Consider the following 16,497-nt stretch of genomic DNA (forward strand, 5'->3'; position numbering starts at 1 on the left):
GTATATATTGTGGGTTTGCTTTTATGACCCTCAAGTTTTCATTTGAATAAATGCAGCCCCTTATATTATGAGTACAATAATAAATAGACCGTGCAGCTCTCAAGAAAAGCCGGTACGTAATTAAATCGCTGTAAAATTTAGAATGAACATTAACTTTATGCGAAGTTGATTAACTAAATAAGAAATATTAAGATAAAGACCGTTTTGCTCTCTTTGAAGTGGTTTTAACTGAAAAATTTCGAACATTCAGTTTGTTTAGTCAAAGCACATAGAGTGAGTTTCCTTCAGCCTTCTAACCGCTTTCAAGAACACACCTGTCTAAACCTAGTAATCATCCAGTTGTGCGTATCTCTTCTCTGACTTATAAAGGAATTCTGTATCAATACTCATTTCTTATAACAAAAGATGAAGGATTGTTAAAAGCTGTACACAGACATAAACAGCCATTCTAATTATTCACTCGGGTTCCAAAGCAGAAATTCCGACAGCACATTCTAGACTTGAGGAAATGAAGAAGAGTTGTTGATTAACGAAATGGATTGTTCTAGGTGAGTCGAACTCTTATGGACAAACCAAATGATTGAGATAGTGACAACTAATTTTTAATACTAAAATATTTTCAGGATGTTTAGCAGTATCATAGCAAATTAGTAGTTAAATATTACAAAATATGACAACTGACGATAAAGGACACAAACAACAATTTGCATACTTTTCGTTGTTATAGTAAAGATTTTAGCCATCAATTAAGATTACGAAACTAATTAGGTCTTCCAGTGATAATAAATCCAAACCTAATTTTCTGACCGTTCTACAAGGAGCCGGATATTATAAAGGCCTCAAAAATACAAGTCAGGCATTATATTTGTTTATCTCTGTGCTGTGCTTAAAGAAGGGTCTGATTATATAACATCATATTCTATGCTGACTACGACATAGATAAATAAATGCAAGTTTTAAAAGACAAGCGTAAATATTTCATTAGCCTTTCCATTTGAAACTCGTACTAATTTTTGTAGACTGTCTTATATCAAATACCTTTGAAGTAATCAACATTAAGCTAAAAGTAGACGCTTTACATTACTTGTTATGCTTTTCCACTTTCATCACAATGGTAACTGTCAAGGTTCTATCATCTGTTTGTGACTAAATTTTAAAGTGCCACTAGACATATTCATTTCCATATAAAACTGAATCATCGCGCCAAGTTATCAACTACGTATGAGTGTCTGGATGGAACAAATTTCCGCAATAACACAAAATACTAAACACTATCGCAATGTTCAGATCATTTGGATATTTTGGTTGTAATGGGAACAGGAACTTATATTACACTTAAAACAAAAAAGTATGTTTTAAAATCAACTTTGTCTTTAGATTGACAGGATGGAAATGCATTTCATTCGTTAATAGGAACTTTGATTTATTTCTATGTATTTTTGTACCGACTGTTGTTCAGCTCATCTAGTAGAAAGTAAAACATTACTAGCTTTACCAAGAAATCTACTAAATGGCGCTGAATCAGTAAACTGGGGGTTATAATTAGTATTCATTTACTTGCTTACATAAACGCGATACGTCCACTGTGGCTGGACGTCTTACGTTTAGTTTTTTGCACCAGAATTTGCCTGGAGTAAGAGAAGATTAGGTGGAAAACAAAGATAGGTACATCAAAATACTCAAATTTGCCGCTAATTTGTAAGGTGCCTATCTGAGGTCTTTTAAAAATGTCTTAAGTTTTTGAGTGGTACAAAATCAAAGTCTTGATTGCCACAAAATACAATAATATAGCTTGAATTATATAGAGCGAAGAAGAGTAAATCTGAAAGAAAGTGCTAGCAAATAATTTTTACTATTGTTCCAATTAGTATCATTCTCTATTGTTCTCAACTTAAGCGGCAACCATTTTAAAAATACTTATAGAGAACTTAAAATAAGTTAAGTTGTTATGATTGCCCACAAATCTAAACATAAGCGGATATTTGAAATAATTTTTTAGCTCACAAATTCTGGTCATATAATAAACTATTACAATGTGGCCATTACCGATAGGGTGAGTGAAAATCTATATCTCAATTAAACCGAAGTTGGCAAATTAACTCGTTTAAGGCTTTACTGTTTAATGTATGTTTCTAACAATGAATATTTTGAAAGATGATAACATGAAGATTAAACGAAAGTTTCGGCATAAGTAAGTCGATTTACCGACAAATATGTTGCACGCTTTGATGCGATGGCTAAACGGTTAGGGTATTCAACTTTCTGCCTCAATTCACTAGTTTAAATCTTATGCCATTTCAGTTCAGTAAACTGAGCAGTACAATCAGCCATCACATCTACAGACAGACTCATAACTAGTGAACTATTTTATCTGAATTGCAGCCTAAATTTTAATGCAAAGTTAGAATAGAACTAAGTGTTGTTGAAAATTTGTCCGTACAATAATCATTTTTGACACCTGTTCATATATTGAGTGTCAAAGAAACATCGGCATTTCACAAAGTACCCTTCCAAATTATTCAAAACCCAAATTTTGCACACAAAAGTTAGAAGGTATGCAGCTTGAGAAGACCAATAACAAGCTGAGCATTTGGAATTTTAATTAACTTGGGCATTGAGTGGACTAGTTCTGAAAGCGAAATAATATATCATATTCGAATGAGTAAAGTATTGAAATTCTCAAGTTTTGAGACTTAATACAAGTCGCCTCTTCAGATAACAACAAATAATCTAACTACTTCAACACAAACTTGGATATAAAGGGCATAAAGTTTCACTTTCCGAACTTAACAGCATATGTCTAATTTATCTTGCTCTTTATTACATCTACGTTACTGTCATTTAATAAAGGTTATTGATAAGTCCGTAACCTTTTTATGAAATCAAATACTAGTGATTGCATATTGTACAGCAGTCGAGAGTAAAAACCCGGAATTTACAATAAACTACTAAGTACTCTGACTATTGCTCGCAATTCATTGCTGTTTTATATCAACATCGCTAGCCATTCAACTCCAGAGACAAAATGGACATGCCACTAACAAAATGATTTTGGCGAAAAACCAAAATAATCTTCTGGTAGACTTTTGTTATTCAGTAGACCCATATGAAAGGTTGTCGCGCTAAGACTAAAAAATACATTGCTGTAACTCAAACGTCAAATAAAAAGGGTAAAATACAGCTAGGCTATCCTTTTGGTTGAAAAACCAGTTAAAGTATGCATGGAATTTCACTGATGCTTAGACTGATAATTTTGTCTGAAACTACTTGTAACAAGACTTTTTATATTGCTGTTTATCATTTGAGGTAGTGACCACAAGTTAACTAAACTCCATATGGTTCATATAAACAAGGCGTTTAGGCAGAAATACATTTTACATCTCTTCAGTATCGCATTAACTAGCCACATTTCCTGCAATTTTTGATGGATTTTACCAGTTGTTTCAAATTTTTAAGAAGTACCTAAAATGTTAAGTGGGTGCGCAAATAAAATACGAAAAAAAGTTGACTGAAATCAAAGGTATCAGTCAACCTCCAACAACAAGAATCAATATCAAAAATGTGTTGTTTAGTTTAAGATTTTCACCGTATGGTTAAATAAACCTGACTTTATGAAAAATTGGGGAAAGCTCTTTCGTTTGGGGTCGTATATTATGATTTTTTACAAAACTTCTAAACTTACCCCAAAGTAGTCATTGTCACAATCGTATACCAAAATGCTGCAGGAATACTACTAAATTGTGATATTTCCGACTTTTCTGCATAAAATATTATCGTCGAAAAAATAATGACACCCATTGTTATCGTAAACAGTAGGAATCCTAATTCGGAGGCACAGCAACGCAACGTGCAACCTAATATCCTCAATCCTTTACTGTGTCTCGAAAATTTGAAAATACGACAAACTCGAAACACACGCAAAGTGGTAAAAGCACCTGAAAATTCCTTATTATTAGACATAAAAAGTCCGACATAATATGGGAAAACTGCGGCTATGTCGATGATTGACATAACAGATCTAATAAATTTGCATTTTGCAGGAGCTGCATATAGCCTTGCTAAATACTCAATTGTGAATAAAAGTACACAAGCAGTATCCAGACAAAAGAATGCAGCGTTGTACTTCTCTCCACAAGGAATATTTTCCCCAGTTTCAACACTGATGCCACAGGAAACAGTCTCTGTTATATTAGCAAGTACCGAAACAGCAATAAAGAATCCCGTCACATAATAAAGTACAACTGCCAATGTTGAAGCCTGTGGATTTTCAAATGCACGCCACAACCTGTCTCTAAAATTTGTTGAAAGTTGCTCTTCTTCTGATGCATCCTCCTTCTCTTCCTGCTGCCTTTCCTTATTTTCCCTGTATTTGTCAAGGTATTCTTCGTAGCAGCAATCCCCCATGATTTCTGGCATGATACCAAAATATAATAATTCTTCATGATAGGCAGTCACACAATAATCCTTCGGTAGATGGAGTCTTTCTGATCGATAATATTCCATGATGTAACGAAAAAGTTCTGGATCTCTATCAAAAAAGTATTCTTTTGAAACCGGATCTTGAAAATAATCTTTCTCATCAGACCCAAGCAGTGTGTCAGGAAATTTTTCGAGCGTAGACTTGCGGGTCTCAAATCTTCGTCCACTTACGTTAATTACTATTTTTCGATCCTTTATATACTTTTTGTTTGTGATCAAAGGCTCGTCAGGTAATTTACTTTGAAGCAGTGGAGTCCAGCCAATAGCAGAGGCTCTTACAACTGGAAGCCAAGATGGAATCATTTGAAAAACTTTGAACAACAATTTTCAATGCATTCTATCCCATTTGTGTTGGTATATGTTGTGACAAACATCATAATGTAAAAGCTCGTATTGTCTCATAGCTTTTTCATAAGGTGCACGAATTAAGACTGACCTTGAAGGTCAGTATCCGAAACTCAATAATGTGCTGCTGTCCAGAGCATCGTTAAAAATAATTAAATCACATTCGAACTTGTACATAGTTAATAAACACAATGTATACAACTTACTCTTAGGGAGCTACACACAGGGCCGTGTTGGAACAACGTTTAACTGTGATTCAAATGTGTCAGAAATAATATTGATACGCCTTCAATAAATATGATTTTTTTGAATGTATCTAATTAACAGTAGGAAAACAGTTTGTCTGTGAGCTGTCTAAATGTCTCTCTACGTAATAAAGAACCCAATGAGAAAAGAATTTCGACATTTTCTACAACCCCCAACTCGGGAAGCTGGACCATAATCCTCGTTGGCATTGTGATAGGTTTAGGCAAACATATTTAACGCCATAAAATTAAACGAGGCTGAATTATTCTTCTTCCTCTTAACAAATGAAAGAAGAACGGATTCTGATGTTTACGTCTGTAGTCATTTGGATTTTTTCAGCAAACCAATCATATTGCACCATAAGGGTTTGTTCCTGCCGCATTTGACAGTCTAGTGTTGAATGAAAGAGAAATGAAAGCACTAACGAATTACCTTAAAGACGCCTGGAGCAGGGTACCTCAATGATTTGGAAACCAGAGAGATATAGTGTTTCAAACGGTAATGAGTAACAGCCCTAATTCCGTTTTGAGGTTTTCCCATTGCAAACTACGCGACACAGGAGTGACATGGAGACCATAGCTGGTTCAACGATGCATTTTACCAGAATATGTCAGAATAATTGATGTTCCTAAGACCAAAAAGCCCATTTCAACTGGAAACCAAATGACCGATCGAATTGATTTCACAAGAGCATGAAGTAAGGAAGTACAAGTAGATGACAGAGCTCATCAAACCGGCTATGGAAGATCAAGGAAACAAACTGATAATAAACTATTCGGACAAAGTAGTTAATATGTTGAATTTTCTCTTCCGAACACGTATAACTTTGTGGTAGAAACCCGTAAATACCAGACAAGAAGAATGAAGTAAGCATAGCTAAAGTATTTTATTCTAAATTTAAATTAGCCATGGAATCATGTACAAGAGAAATTAACACTTTATACAAAAATCTCAACCATCTCAGCTTATATGAAAATCTGGATTTTTTAAATCTATAGTACGTTCTTTTCGTAAATTAATCATGTAAATGTCCGGAACTGGACTGAATACATACTATATTATCTAGAATGTACACGTCATCGTTGGAAATTACAACATAATTCGATCAGACTCACCTCGTTCTCTGTATCATATCCGATCCATACGTCGATACTGCGTACATCGTAGCTTGTCATTATTTCATCTTCTTCTGTGCGAATATCATTGATAATGTCTCTGAAGTCACTGGAATTTTTTATTCAGTATTTGATTACGCTTTCATATGGTTTAAGAATCTTAGCCAGGTATCTAGAATGCTCCAAAACAGGTACGTTAAGACAGAAAAATTGTTAATATAAGAGCTGACAAGGGAAAAACCACTGTTGTTATGAATTATTCTGATTATGAATGGAAAATAAATGAACCTCTTTACACTGGACCTTATGAAAATATCATGAATAACAAATGTAGGGCCACTTTAAATAAGTTGGAAGCCGAAACCGCCTAAACGCTACGGACTTTAAAATCCAAACTAGGACCATCTGTATGGTTATCTCTATATCCGAAAAGCAACAAACCTTGTAGACTTTATGGGCCACCAAAAATACATGAAACAGACGTCCCAATAAGACTTGTGGTTGATTATACAGATTCTTCAACCTATAATCTTCCTAGATACCTGGCTAAGATTTTCAAATCATACGAAAGCGTAACCAAATACTGAATAAAAAATTTCAGTGATTTCAAGGACATTATCACTGATATTCGCATAGAATATGAAATAATTGCAAGTTTTGGTGTATGCTGGTTATTCACTAACGTTCCCATTAAGAAAGCCTTAGACATTGTATATAATCTACTACATTCTGAAACTGAACCTAAACAACGCTGTCCTCTAGGTACCTTAAACGTTATTAAAGCGTTAGATCTACGTTTACTTTCAACTGTTTTCAGTTTTCGAGATTTATACAGACAAACAGAAGGTGTAGTAATGGGATCACCGGTTTCTCCAATTGTTGCTAACCTATTCATGCGTTCATTGGAAACAAGTGCAATCTCAATGTGTTCTCATCCATCAAAAGTTTCGTTAAGATACTTAGATGACACTTTTGTCATTACAAAACGGGATAGTATATATGAACTATTTAAACATGCAAATAACTTTTATGACGAAATGAATTTCACCCAGGAGTGGGAATCTTCTGAACACAAATTGCCTTTCCTAGACTGTTTGGTTGAAAGAAAATATAATGATTATTTAAAAATTAGTATTTTCCAGAAGCCAGCATATTCAGGGAAACTTCTAGATTCTAAGTCAGCACATCCCCACTCGATCAAAGTGACAGTGGCCAAAAATATGATCACAAGAGTCCAAAAGCTTGTCACTGAACCAAATGAATTTAATTATATCCACTATATGATAAACAATGATCCCAAGGATTTCGTAAAAACAATAATTAAGAATGAAGAACACCACGGCATTATTGAAAAAAGATTAAAGAAAAAGGAACGGGTTAACACAGTGGTGATCCCATATCGTAAAGGTATTTCAAAAGGGATCAGAAGAATTCTAACTATTCAAAATATAAGAGTACTCTTACGAACAACAATACACGAAGATCAGAACTAGTGAGAGCAGAAGATCTAATACACAAGGAAGAACAACAGAATTGTGTCTACGAAATCAGATGTAGTTACTGCAATGCAACGCATGCAGGTGAAACATCAAGGTAACGGAATGTGAGCGTGAAGGAACACAAACTATGCTTAAAACACATTCCTAAGTCCTAAGATGATGTACGAAAACTTGAGAACAAGTCAAAGATAGCATTGCACTCGATAGAATACGGTCATACAATTGATTTCACTGGCACGAGAATCCTTCAAAAAGGCTTTAATTTTAACAAGACAAACAGTCGAAGCCCTGTGCACATAGGAGATATGGAATACAATTAGCTGTGCCATGGCAACTAGTCATTATTAAGTAAATTCTGAACTCCCTTTCCATTTTATCTATCCCGTATTATCTGCGTGACAGCAGTTACATTCAATGGTTCCAATCAGTTGTCTTATCCTAATTTGTTAAACAATTAATTGGAACATTAAAATAACACAAATATTCAGTTTCAAATACATTCTCCCTCTTCGAATTCATTCCTTTATTTTGTTTATTTACCTTCATTTTATGCATGCTGTGGTATATATGATCCATATCATATATTAAAATTGTGTGTTTTCTTAACAATATATGGTGAATGAAGTTTCTTCTCTCACCACTTACGTATATATACAATATGTTACCTAAACACTTTTCGTTTCATATCACAAGTCTCTTACATACTAACACATAAGCCTACTTTGAACATTTTTAACGCTGATTAGATGGCCTATTCAGTGTACAGTGAACCGAAGAACCATGTATCTATTTATATTCGATAATTTTGATGTTTGATCATATTTTCTTGAAAAAGGTTGGACCAGACTGCCAGGCGAAAAGTTAGATTTACTTCAAATTCATTCACTGAGGTTTTACAAATGCATTATTTCTGTTTAATGTCTCACACCAACTCGGCGCTCAAATACTATGAAACTATTCGTTCTAATTTAGACGAGAGTTCTTATAAATCACTAATATATGATGGATAACACAACTAGGCTGGAGATAGAGCAATATATCTAATGTGAATGAAAGAGATATTACTTAAGAATGAGCACGCGTGCTAGGCCTAGCCATACCATTCGATGGATTAAACTAATGTTCCCGCGTTCTCCATTGTTAACCTTCTCTTTCTGTCAATTATATCCACAGCTTCAAAGGTTGTGTGGGTAGGGTTCAATGCTTCTCAATCTTCACTGTCCTACCCAGTTCATCAACTGTCGTCACGGTAGAAGAATAAATAGATTTTAGCGTTCTTAGGAAATTTTCAGCCTGCCCATCAGAACAAGGGTGCCTGGAAACTGCGAACAGACGTTCCCAACCCATACCTTTCAACCAGCTACTAATTGCATCTGCAGCAAGATGAAAAGCATAAGGCAACCCTCCTGGCTGAACACTTCTTAGTGCTCGGATTGTGAAGTCAGAGGTCGACGAAGTTCTGCAGAAAACTCCACGGTACCTAGAAAATGAATAGATGACAACAAATGGATGGATTTTGCCAAGAAGTGGACTACAATTAACTGTATGTATCCTCTATCAAACCTCAGATGACAATGGCTAAGAATTCCGATTTAAGGGATAATTTTTCACCTTGTGACATCTTCCACGACTATTTGCTGCGCGACGCATATATCAAAATTGATCTCCGACCGCCAACATATGAGCCTTGCCAAAGACTTCATTTTCTCAACACTCAAATATCCACGATAACGATACTCAAGGACAAACTCACTTGATGATGCAGATTTAAAATACGATCATTTAAACACTAAATACCATCAGGAGTAGTGCACAGTTCGTCCAGCTTGGTGAAGCAGGAAATCCACTCTTCAGATAAGCATGGTAACGTTTTCGTACAGCACAGATTACACATTCAAACTACAGACCAGCTTCTCCAGAAACATCTGGACAGCTCATAGATGAAGTGTCCAATGATGAACAGTCCACAGTCTCGACAAAATTATCTTATAATGACCGTTAACATATATGATTTACACGCTTAATTCGTGTGCCGCTTCATTGTTGTAGATAATAGTCATAAGCTCGATAAGGGCACATCACACTAATTACCATACCGGTTCAGCTATTCTTTCGCCACACAAATCATTAAGTGCCTCATGAACTACTTCCAGAAGACTACAAGGAAATATCCGCTCCTTATATGAAGTCTCCAGGCTAGATTCTCACTTCGGAAACTGTACTTGGCAAGCTGAGTAATCCAACTTCTAAGTAAAACATCAGTCTTCTTTGAGGGCCGCTAGAAACAACGTCATTTTAAGCCCTCTCAATTTTTTCCAATATAGAACTGTTGGTCTTGTTTCACCAACTAATAACTCACAATGAATATATGAAGAACTCCCATTTCTAATTAGCAACTGACATCCGCGTACGGTGAGTTTATGTGCAGTAATCCCCAATACTGAAACTCCTGCAGGTCGTACTACAACATAAGAATCTTAACATTTTAGGTTCCCGACTGAAACAGTGGACTCAGTCCTGTCTATGTCAATAGTAAGATAGTGAAACGAACCGAAGGTGGTACATGATGGCTTTTGAATGTAAAAAATGGATCGAAGGCTTGACAAAAAATCATAACGAATCGGCAAACAGCCTTCTTATTTTATAGTCATAAAAAACTGGCGACGGCTTTTTTTATAAAGTCACAACAACTCCCTCATAGTTGATGCACTGTACCTGAATTTCATGAAGTGAATGTTTTCAATTTGGAGTTGATTTTTGTCCCGCACCCGGGATAAATATCCAGCAACCAATAGATCATGCAGCTAATTTTCCAACTGGTCCTTAAATTACACCATGCGGTCCGTTTCTTTGGCTCAAGTATAAAGTCTCTAAGTTTATGGTCCTTTCATTGTGCCATTTCATGAAATTTTACCTCTTTTCATTTAGAAATAGAACACTGCTTACAATTCATCAATAGTGCATTGAGAGTTTCATTTGACGAGACTGATTTGACTGGAGAAAGCAGATTCTTGAGTGGGTATACACATCTTTACCAATGAATGTCAGTTGATCGATTGAAACTGTGGCGTTACGGCCTCAATTAGTATTAGTACACTTATCTGTGCTCCCAGAATAACAGACCTTTTCAAAAATTGTAGGTTTTTCATATGACTACCTAGTTTGTCAGACGTTGCGTGGAGGTCACGTTATCATATATGCTTGCTCAAACTATGGTGACAGAAAGTGGTTACGGTTAAGAGCTGCTATAAAATACATTTGGGTTGAGAATAATATAATATATCTAATATGAAAAGCAAGAGGTTACGTGAAGTGGCCACACCTGCATGGCCGAGCCACGCTCCACCAATTAACCGTTATAGCGCTTACTAGTCCCGAGTATCCCAACGGTTGAACGTAAGTCTTTTTAATTATTGTATGTTCGACTTTAAATACCGTGTTGTTGGAAATTAATACCTCTTCAAGACCGCCATGTTCAATAACTTTCCTCGTGTGCACTAGATTTTAAATCGCACCATGTAGTCTTCAAAGACCTACTTATTTGGGTCAATGTATAACTGTCTAAGAACTGACTCCATCGTTACGCCAATATGTTAAATGGAAATAGTAAGATTCGAGATGTCTTTATCCCCTACAGATACCAGTATCGAAATTAAAACGAACATAGTGTTCACAATTGGAATATTGTTTCGGAGTTCAAGTTAAGGGCGGGACCATAGAGAAGAGAAGTCAATTTACACAAACATTATGGCATAGTGCAGCTATCTAACCCCTTCAATCAAGTATAATCATGTGATCATCGGTGAGATGAGAAGATTTGTTGTGTGTGAGTGATTCGTCCGCAAACCATTCATCTAAACTTTAAAAAGTCTTTTCATTTGGAGTTGATTATACTGGCGATTGCTGACTAAATATTTCATGTCATAGTATATTAAATAAGGAGTTCCCAGCACATCACATCAGAAAATGACACATACTCACTTCACTTTACTTGAGACTACTCCTTGGCCTAAGGAATATGATAATGAGATACCTAAGCGTCCATCCAAAGGGAACCCTCGTCTTTCGAGATAGTAAAATGAATCGTCCTTGGATTAGAAGTATGTTTTTTGAAGTCTTGTACCATATAATACAGGTGCCTAGTAATTTTATTAACCCTAGAAATTTATGTTAAACATGTGCTGAGGTCATCATTGATGTGTGTCATTAGCGATGGCATGAACGGTCACAGACATAAAGCAGCTAGATACTCTAATCCGTAAGTATGTGAAGTTATGGTCTATTTTGGTATAAGTACGTTTATCTTCGCTACTATAATAATAAATCTGATTCCCAAACTATGGATTTGAAATGATGTGACTACCTAATCTATGAGATATGACGTGGAAAGCATATCATTCACTACACTAACTTGTCCTTTTGTGACAATCAGCTGTGTTGTGTCTAACACCTCTGAAGAACACATTCGCGCTGGATAGGGTAATATGTTCAACACAGAAAAAAGCAATAGGCTGTGTAGAGTGCTCACGACTGCATGGTCGAATCATGTCACCTTGAATGATTGATCCCAAGCACAACATTGCCGACCTTCTCCATGTGTTACGTGTTGAATGTCAATCTTCTCAGTAATTATATGTTCAGACTCGAGAATCGTGTGATTAATAACCGATATCACCACAAGGATCGTCGATATTTCACTCCATCACAACCGTACCAAATAAAATCTGAAGGTTTATCACTTGTTCAGTAGATAAATTAAAGATCCTTGTTTATCAGGCTGGTTTGAAATCTGTACTTCAAGGAGCCATTTATGATGTAAAAATGTAGAAAGGGACAGGAAACATATTTATTCAGCTCTGAACTTCTGCTCGAGAACTTGAAGCCTGCGGTATTTTTAACTAAAGTCAAAACGATGTCATTGACTGTTTACTAGTTTGCATTTATGGCTAGCATAACAACTTGAACATCCAAACTTTAATGAAACATTAATTCTTGAATAAACGCAGATGAAAAACAGTCGCCGGCCCCTTAGACACCGAAAGGCTTTCGGATCTAAGCACAGCCATTCCCAATAAATGCTCAACAGCTGTATTCGAAAAGAAACACTGTACAGCAAATTCCAATGAGCTTGCTAATAACTCTAAGGGTGCTTACATTATATGTAAACAGTCCGTATGGATAATCAGGCCGCAGTGCCCAAATGCCCCTACTTCAGTAGATGGTTATCAATCCAGTGACTTGTCTCCTCACACTTAATCAGTGGAATCATAGTCTTAAATCCATTTTCCTTCCCAACCTTATAGACACATACACATCACATAGTTTAACGCTCAGCAGGATATGAAAGGACATAACCCCCATCTTCGCTTTCAAGTGCTTATTGAGCCTCCAAGTGTTCTTTCACTACTTGATGACTGGTATCTGTTCTACATGTGATTTTCGTGCCTGTAAATTGCAGTAAGGGGCCTAGGAGAAAAACAAAAATGTTCAGATTCATGCTTCCATTTCGAAATGACGACTAGAGTTCTCAATGCAACTTAATAGTCGAAGACATCGCAGACTGCGAACCAGATACTCAAGGCATGGTACGTCTCAATAGTGACAGGGAACACAAAACAGGAGACGAAATATCATGTCAGCAGTCACTTAAAGATCATATCATTGAATAACTTTATGATGATTGATTTAGTGTTCAGCTGATGTTGCTTTAATGAGAACGGTATTAATCAGTTGATCGGACAAACATATCACCCCATATTATGGTCTTGACCAACACAAAGAGATGCTCTAGGCGATATAACATATGAATCTGGGTAAGAAGCAATAACCAAACTCAAAGCACTAGCATATTTTAATGTCCTGGAGGCTAACCAGAAATCATGGAACAACGATTCAAGACTAGACCCCCACTAACTTCAGAAGTCACCGAAATCTACAACACTCGCATTGAAAAACTGTGTAGAGCTTCATTGGCATGAAAAATGCTACCAAAAAGACAATAGTGACGATCACTCAGTAGGTTACACCAGGGTTAGTACTGGGAAAATAACCAGGACATAGATCTTGTAAGCCCTTCATCGTCAAATAATTGACTTATTTAAACGCTTCATAAACTCTAAACAGCAAAAAAATGAATGAAACTCAGCAATCCTCTCTCTAGTCCCCAGAAAGTAGGGATGGAAACGATCCATGCTCAGCTTTGGCTACCTCTGAAAATGTCACAAAGTTTAGTAGATGATTTCTAATGCTTATCAGTGACCTCCCTTTAAACTTCGTTTCCTCACTTTTTATCTATCTGAGGCGCAATGAACTGTGAAGAGCAATAGGACGTAAGAATGGTGCACATGAGCTCCAAAGAGATACAATGCGACTGGATCAGTGGATATCCAAGAGTGGTTTGACATTCAATCTCTGAAAATGTCAAACGATGCTACTCCGAGCAAAATAGGAAACTCAGGTCGATCATTCCTTCTGTGGGGGATAGTATAACGTCACATGCTATGTTAAGCCCACATAGCTTATTCTGACCTCCAAACAAGCCAATCTATTCATTCTCCTTAAACCACATTTTGACCTTGTCACTCATTGGCTCATTTATTCTGACTGTTTTTATATGATCGTGTATGTGTTGATTGCACATCCCACTTATCACTTGTCTGTAGCTTATTTTTGTTCTGACTACAACTATTGATTAACGCCCCATTACATTGAGTTAGCTTACTTGCCTCCTCCTATCTGCTTCTCTGTTCTCTCTTTGTTTCGTCCCTCTGATTGTCTGTTCAAATCAATGAGTGCGTGAAATACACATATTCAAAATACGTCCTTGTATTTGAATTCTTCTATTCCGTTAGTCACTAACGTGATCCAATTCAGTTATCATATAAGAGGATTGGTGATATGTATATTTCCATAACAGTCATTCATATAATCTAATTGGAGTCAGATCTCCGGCCACTACACCTCTTCATCACCACCTTTACAAAACCTTGTCATTACCACCACCATCATTCTTATAGTTTATACAGTCCTTATGACTCAGTTCTGTTCACCTCAATCCTTGCCGCCGCCTATCAGTTTTGAAAAGACTAGCCTGTTCACACACTTTGCGCACACTATTGTTTTACTTATTCTGATTTTCTTGTTTTCACATCCCTTCACTATGGCTGTATAATTTCTATTGCCTCAATGAACCGACGTCCTTTCCGATACTGTGAAAGCTGTCAGTCCTACCAAGCTCATTGCTGGTGAACATACGTACTTACACAAACTCAAGAGATTTTATTCTCCAATCAACTACTAATTCCACCAGGTTCCGCACAACCGAGTAACTAAAAAACCTACATTTTACGGCATGAAAGACCTACAACCCGACCACAGCATGTAGAAGCTGTTCCAAAAAATCAGGGGTTTAGACAAACTCACTATAAAGATATTGGATATTGTATTAGTAGGTTACAAAGTACGATTTTTGGCGCCACGTCTATATTTATTCGACGGCTTCTGGATTTTCTTTAAAGAGTGGTTAGACCGTTACTTGATATTTCATAAACTTTTTCTCGTATTCTCACAGTTTATTACTGTATTGTAAAAATCCCAAAAAATTATTTCAACAAGCTTCATTTCAACAGTGTTTATATGAATACAGATACATGTATATGTATCTTTGATGCATCAAAGCCTTTTCCTTAAATTCAAGATGCAAAATCGAAAAAAAATTAGTTAACCCAGATCGGCTCGTTCTCAAATCATCGGGTAGTAGTGTAAGAGGTCAGGACACCCGACATGTCTCTGAAGTGGTCAAAACTACCAGAGATCCCCTGGACTGGAACAGTGAAGTAGTCCTTTTCTTAAACCAAGGGATGAACATTTAGCATATGACTATCCCCCGGTTGGCCTGAAAGTTTAGGTAGAGCCCTTTACAAAGTCTAGTATGAGTCTTCGAGGAGTTTTGAAAAGTTCCGGAACCAATTAGATTTAAAAATCGAATTTATTGCTTTCTTAATCATTTAACGCAACATCTGAAAGTAGATTGTAGCCCATCACCATAAGAATCCATTAAAATTTGATTCTTTTAAGGTATCATTCCATGTCACCTTTCACTCTGTGTATGATCCACCCAAAGTTCGATTATCTTCAGGTGAAATTGAATTTTATGGACTCATGCACATTAGGAATGCAGAAAGATCTGAATGCAATGTTTAGGTAAAGAAATCAGTGGTTGTTAAAAGTGGATTCATGCAAAAGTGCAGTAATGTAAATCGATTATTAAAGACGTACAGAACAGAAGCCCTAATAGCGTTTTTGCAAATAAAGACTCGATCGATTTTATTTCACATGGAGTTTATGGTAAGCATACGATATTAAGGGTGGGTTTTAACGTATCACGCCCTTTCGAGACGTTAGGCTGTGATTTCTGTCATTTCCACTGGTTCCTGTCCAGTTATAAGTAATATTCAAAGAGTACAATTTTATTTTCTAGACGATCAAAGCCCATCCTTCATTGTGACAATCCTATCCCCATATTTTTAGCTAATATGTCCCTCCAGAAACGTCAGGGGAATTTCTTTATCTAGATCTATCGACACATTCCCGTTTTGTCGCTTCAGTTACCTTCCGTTACTGCTCTCGACCAAATCACAGTCCTCTCGTTTTAGTTGCTAGTTTCACCATGTTCTCAGACATTTGGAGTAAACCCTTTTATTCGTTGGTTAATGTAAGGATAATTACTGAGGTTCATAGCTTTTCAATAACTATGATATGCAAGTTGTTAGCTGCTTGTTAGTAAAGTCAAAACAGATAGGTATTTTGGTCAC

The 16,497-nt window shown here is 36.2% G+C and overlaps 1 protein-coding gene across 1 annotated transcript; it reads right to left on the reverse strand.

Moving 5' to 3' along the window:
• Positions 1–3,678: 3,678 nt before the first annotated feature.
• Positions 3,679–4,782, reverse strand: Smp_035160 (putative voltage-gated potassium channel; the record flags this gene model as incomplete). Its single annotated transcript, XM_018793373.1, has 1 exon — positions 3,679–4,782. The coding sequence occupies one exon, from the start codon at positions 4,780–4,782 to the stop codon at positions 3,679–3,681; it is 1,104 nt and encodes a 367-aa protein (XP_018647893.1).
• Between the last annotated feature and the right edge of the window lie 11,715 nt (positions 4,783–16,497).

The sequence above is a fragment of the Schistosoma mansoni genome, chromosome 1, assembly GCF_000237925.1.
Source record: "Schistosoma mansoni strain Puerto Rico chromosome 1, complete genome".
Lineage (NCBI taxonomy): Eukaryota > Metazoa > Platyhelminthes > Trematoda > Strigeidida > Schistosomatidae > Schistosoma > Schistosoma mansoni.